Source organism: Balaenoptera acutorostrata, chromosome 5 (genome assembly GCF_949987535.1).
Source record: "Balaenoptera acutorostrata chromosome 5, mBalAcu1.1, whole genome shotgun sequence".
Taxonomy (NCBI): domain Eukaryota; kingdom Metazoa; phylum Chordata; class Mammalia; order Artiodactyla; family Balaenopteridae; genus Balaenoptera; species Balaenoptera acutorostrata.
The window spans coordinates 79,227,938-79,233,937 of record NC_080068.1 but is presented as its reverse complement, the minus strand read 5'-3'; the positions used below and the strand labels follow the sequence as shown (position 1 = coordinate 79,233,937).

General features: G+C 39.0%; 1 protein-coding gene across 3 annotated transcripts in view; it reads right to left on the bottom strand.

Annotated features, from left to right (window-relative positions):
- Window positions 1-2,116: 2,116 nt before the first annotated feature.
- The window catches only part of RFC1 (replication factor C subunit 1), a 74,369-nt gene continuing 70,485 nt past the window's right edge, over window positions 2,117-6,000 (bottom strand). For 2 of the 3 annotated variants that reach the window (XM_057546462.1, XM_057546464.1), the window contains 3 exons: window positions 5,416-5,629; window positions 3,776-3,967; window positions 2,117-2,749 (listed from right to left, as the gene is read on the bottom strand). In XM_057546462.1, coding sequence (XP_057402445.1) covers window positions 2,672-2,749; window positions 3,776-3,967; window positions 5,416-5,629 — 484 coding nt within the window. In that variant the 3' untranslated portion in view covers window positions 2,117-2,671. The remainder of the gene's footprint in view (window positions 2,750-3,775; window positions 3,968-5,415; window positions 5,630-6,000) is intronic. The other variant, XM_057546463.1, reaches the window with a different exon arrangement.

Here is a 6,000-nt window from a genome sequence, read left to right as displayed (position 1 = left end):
TATTTGTAATGTTTTCCCAGATTTAAAGACAGAAAAAGAAATGAAGATAGCTTTAAACCATACCGTGAAGTTTGGGCAGCACAGATATTAACAGTGTTAAAAAGTTTGAAGTGAGAGGCTTACACAAATCAAGGCTATTTAGCAGAATCAGTCTGAGAATAAAAACATCAAAAATCAGTAAAATCAGCATTTTTAAAGAATGAAACTATAAGCTTATGTTTCTTGAGTCATTATACTAACTACATAGTATGGAATTCCTGTCACAAAATTAAATCATTTGACTTCCCCTGAGGACGTACATTATTCAGAATCTTCCCCAAGGTGGTCGGAGGGTTCCTTTCCCATGTCACACACACCCAATACTATACATATCAGTATATGCTTCCTTGCCATCCAAAGCCAAAGTACCAAAGTCTGAGCAGCTGACAGAATCCTGTAGCCTAACTCTGAGTGTATCATCAGATGATATGATTTTACAGTATAGCCACCAGCATTCTGAGCATTACAGAGGTACCTACAAGCCTAGGGTAGAACCCAAAGTGCCAATAAAGTTTTACAGCCTCCAGGTATCCGTATGCATGCCTCCAGCTTTATGTTTTTCCTTCCCAAAGGCTGGCTAGAGGCCCTGGCCTTCCTAAGTAAGTGATACAAGTCATTACCATCAAACCCACCCGTGGTCCCTTTGTTTTGTGTTATCACTTGAGGGATGTTGTAAGGTTACAGGAATAATAAGAGCCATAGGCACTTGGGATCTGTAAGGGTAAGCACATTATATTTTGGGAGTTAGTTATGGGCCTTAGACATTCACTAATGAGCATAATTGTACCAGAATTTATTTAGGAAGATACTCCTCCTAGTACACATAACTATGTGCTCCTTATTAATAACTTCAAGAGGCCCAATAATGTTGCTGTAAATAATACACTGATAAAACTTAAAAAATGAAGGATGAAGTAGTATTAGTAATAAAGTAGTAGTTTGTTATAGACTACCAAATGGCCAAGATTCAATGGATCGCAAAGAAAGCATGTATACAGTTTTAGGCTGCAAGGATGATGTGTGGCATCCAGTGGCTCCAATAAGGATTTACTGGTTGCTCCAAATCATAATGAACAAGTAAAGGACACTATCTGTTGTTCTGGCTGCAAGGAGATTACAGTCCCTTTCCTGGGAAGCACAGAGCAAGTAGGCAGATATGACTTGCATATCAAAAAGCAATAGAAATGGAAAAATACACATAAGAAGTTTATGCTCACCCCACTGGTGAGGTGAGGCAGTTGTCAATCAAGAAAATCTTCACTGAAGCAGAAGTTTCAAGCAGGGCTTTTAACAAAGAGAGGGACGTGGCTTAGTAGGCAAAGGTTTAAGGCAACATTTTATTCCCATAATGAACTTTTAATCTACATGAAAGACATTTTTCACACTGGTAAATACATTTTAAATGTCTCAAGAACTTCCTCTCGCCTCCCAAACAAGACTATCAGTTCCTTAAAGGCAGGGAACAGAATCCTGATTTTACATTCCTTTTAGCACATACCTCGAAGAAGTAGCACATACCCTTGAGCATTTACTGACAAGATTAAAGAAATTGCTAGACACCCAAATTCCAGACTAGTTCCACAGCCTCAGGCCCCTCAACAAGCAGTTACAGGTACAATCTAAAGTTCCAGTAGGGTTTGTGGAATCTGTCAGGACAGAACTGGATCCCTCAGGGACAAAGTAAACAAAAGCCAGTGTTCATTTAGTCCCAAACCAGAGTGAGGATAAGAGTTTGACCCAGCCTAGGCCCCACTGGTTTTAAACTAATGAGTTGAAACTCTGGAAGGCTAGGAACATCTGACAATCTTTCTGCAGCCACAATACCCTCTAATAATAACAAACAGGCCTCTCCATGAAATTCTGTTCACACCAGAGGTGTGGTTGACACTCATAGGGGTAATGAACTTGGGAATTATAGAGTTCTGACTCATCAACTGCCAAAGTTATGTTTCACAGAACAGGTTAGTAGGAATACAGTTAGCTTTTGTATCCAATCATTTGCAAATTAATAAGGAAAAAATATACCAACATAGTATCTTACTGTACAAGATGACAATCTTAAGAATTTGTACATGTATCATGTGAAACATTTTTATTTCTAATTTCTATTTTGCAAGATATTTGACAATGTACAAAGAATAACCAGTTCTAGGTGGTGATTGTTTTGTATTTTGATTTATTTACAAAATTTCTCCACATAATAGTAACTAACTACTCTTTTTTAAAAATCGGCATTGCTCCTATAATGGCCATTAGGATAAATTCTTAAGCCTACAAAAGCCACCTTAGTACCTCTGTTCCCAGACATATTACTGTTAACTAAAAAAAATCTGACTCCAAAGCCCACATGTAGTTTCTAATTCTGAATATACAGTCATTTTGAAGTACAATCTCATTAGATTGACAGGGGACAGTGGAGGACCCAAGCAGTCCTATCAACCTCTATAAGAGGTGTACATCAGCCTACTGTTTACATCCTTCTAGCTGTACCACCGTTTATTTGTAATGGGACCATGAGGTTGCCCCATTACACTAAAACATGGTTCCTTTGGAAAAACAAGGCATTCTCTAAGACCAGCTAGACTGGTCAGCAGGTTGAGTAAAAAGTAGCGGTCAGCAGTGAAAAATGGTTTCATTTCTTTGAACTTTTTCCTTTTCCTTTTCTGGACTCTTTTTCTGATTTTGAAGGCTTTGAAGATTTTGTCTTTTTCTGTTGGGAGGGAAAGATGCACAAAATAGTTAGTAGCTGTGTTTATGAGTAAATGAAATAAGTTCATCTCTACAATAAATCAAATCTTTACCTGCAACTTAATAAAGAAGAAAGGTTGCAAACACCTAGATCTTGAACTACAGCTACCCCCGATGAGCTTACTAATAACAACTGGCTAGCTGTAGCTCTGAACTATTGGAAAGCTATTTAGACTCTAGAACTAGGATATGTTCCCCAGAACACCGACATATTTAGGAAAGGCAAAATAAGCAAGAGATAATTTACACACACGGTAATGTTTTCATGAAGAATTTCCTTTTCTTTCAGTTTCAGATTAGAGATCCAAACACACTCAGTTTGAGCAGGGGAGGGAGTAGACTTCTTATGTCTGCACAAGACTAGAGAGAGCCACACTGGAGAAGGCCACTATTCCCACCCCTGCACATACAAAACAGAATCGAGGGGCAAGAATGATAAACGCGCACACACTCAGGACAGAAGAGGATACAAACTAGATTCCTTTGCCTCAGCCAATGGTAAACAGGGGACTGACACCATAAATGATTTTAATCCTTCCTAGCAAAAGATGAGGATGTTTTGCCCTGGAAAACTTCTATGGGCAGTTCAACAGCTGTAGCAAAAAATCAATAACAGAAAGGAGAAATGGTTTCATTCAAAATGCTTTTCTGGATTATGCTATGAAAATGTGTCTGTGGGTAAAGCACACACCAATGGCAAATAAAAAAAAATAGTCCTTTTTCCAACAGAGCATATGACCATCAATATGATGGCCTATTTTTTTTGCTGTCTGGCTCTTCCACTGTTACAAGAAGCCGACTGTTTATAAAAATGAAATCTACACCTTCTTCACCCTCGGAACTGTGATGAACAAAAAAAAAAGTATTTTCGGCTTCCTCTGTTACTTGCTAAACAGGCTCTGAATAATTTCAAAAGGCAAGTTATACAGAAGATAAGCAATTTTGAGGGAGTACCATAGCTTCTCCTATTTGCAGATGAAAATACTACCTTGATCATAGCATCAGTTTCCAAAGTATCCTGGTCTTTCTCATCAGATTGAGAGTCATCTTCATTTAACTCTTCATTGTATTCAGAATCCAGCGCTGGGCCTGTGCTGTGTCTGTGTATCTTCACTGCCTGGAGTGAATACGGAATAAGGTGGACTTCCTTATTGTAAGCCCTTGTGAAGGCTGCTTTCACCTACACAAAAGGAATAGAGGGAGGTTTTTAAAACTCTAACTGCCAAACAACCCCTTTAAACTCTGTAGGCCTAGAGGCTCTGAGAGACCCTAGGAGCCCCTTAAAATTGTTTGTAAAATATGTATGCATGTACATGTAAGTATATCTATATGCATTTTCCTATGGAGAAGTTCCATATTTTTCATGACATTCTTAATAGAGCCATGACTCAAAAAGTAAGAATCAGTATTTGGGAACATTAGGCAGATTTTTAAAAGTCACTCTAAGTCATCAATTTTTTCTATTCAGTGTTCTCTGCAGTTCTACAAAGTGACAAGCACAGTTAGTGAACCAATAAATCAAAAAAGGCTTACAATAAAGTACAAGTTAAAGTTGTCCTTTAATTACCACAAAATATATAAATTACTGTTACCACAAAAATAGGCTATTTCAAAATACTAAGTAACTTGAAAAGCCTTAACCTCAAGCTTCTAAACCTAACTGTAGAATTAGTCCACAAATTCTAACAATGGATGTCTCTTGTGAGAATTTACCTATAGTCATACCCATAGTCAGGTCAAAATTCTAGAGAAGGCAAGCCACAGAGAACATGCTTCTAGAACAGCACCAAGTAAACAAGCACAAGGGTGACATATTAGATATCACAAACTCATTTATGTCACTTTAGTTTTTTCATGTTCACTATATAAAGTAGGGGATACATTATTACATAATAGATTGTCCAACTGTAATAAATACACTAAAACACAGATTAGATTAGGCAGACTAAGAAAAAGTCTAAAAATGCTCAGCCAGTAAACACTTCTTTTCATAATGCATTACCACCACCTCACTTTTACTTCCCCAGGCTCATCTGCCTACCCTTGTTAGGAATACATCTACATTTGCTCCTCGGATTTCACACCTTGCTTTTCCATGCAGGATAAGGCAAAGATAAAACTATAAATTATAAAAGTCAAATCCCAAAGTCTACTCTTAATATTGTACTCAAATAGTATCTTTGGAAAGCACAGACCATAAGCAAAAAGCATTTAAGAAAAGAAATTAAACTTTTAGGGCTTCCCTGGTGGCGCAGTGGTTAAGAATCTGCCTGCCAATGCAGGGCACACGGGTTCGAGCCCTGGTCTGGGAAGATCCCACATGCCGCGGAGCAACTAAGCCCGTGAGCCACAACTACTGAGCCTGCGCGTCTGGAGCCTGTGCTCCGCAACAGGAGAGGCTGCGACAGTGAGAGGCCCGCGCACCGCGATGAAGAGTGGCCCCCACTCGCCGCAACTGGAGAAAGCCCTCGCACAGAAACGAAGACCCAACACAGCCATAAATAAATAAATAAATTAAAAAAAAAAAAAAAGAAATTAAACTTTTAAAAGCATCTTAAACATCTCTGAAGTACTCCTAGTACACGGTAATTACAAAGTGATGGAGAACCAGTGGGGTACACAGCTTACCTTGGGATCCAGCTTGGAGAAGGGACTAGGTCTGTCTCCCCAGCTGCTAATTTCCATGATATTCTCAAAGTCTTCTTTCATCAAATAATACGTGTCCATAAGAGCAACAACATCCTGTACTCCTTCTATCCCTTGTGAGGTCAAGGGCTGTACAAGTGCATCCCTTATATGTGACAGATAATCCACGTTTACAGTCCTTTTGCTGGAGTAAGTTCTTAAACCAAAACAAAAGAGATACACTGTAATCAATGGCAAACTACCACCAACTCATAGTTTGCTGGAGTTTAATCCACTTTTAATAATGTTTAATGGAATGCTTACTAAGGAACAGCTGGTGTAGGGAAAGCTTAGCACTACACCACTAGGGTAATGGATACATACCAATGTATCTACACAAATACAGTGGAAGCATCAAAGAGGCATATCCCAGGGCAAAGTGATACATCACCTTGAAAAAGTGGTGGGCAGGGAATAGGAAAGGAGCTGAAAGGCAGGCCTTCAGCTTGAGCAATGAGAAGAGCAGGGGAAAAGAGCCCTTTCAAGCTTCTAGAGGCCACCTGTATCTCTTGGCTCATGGTCCCTTTG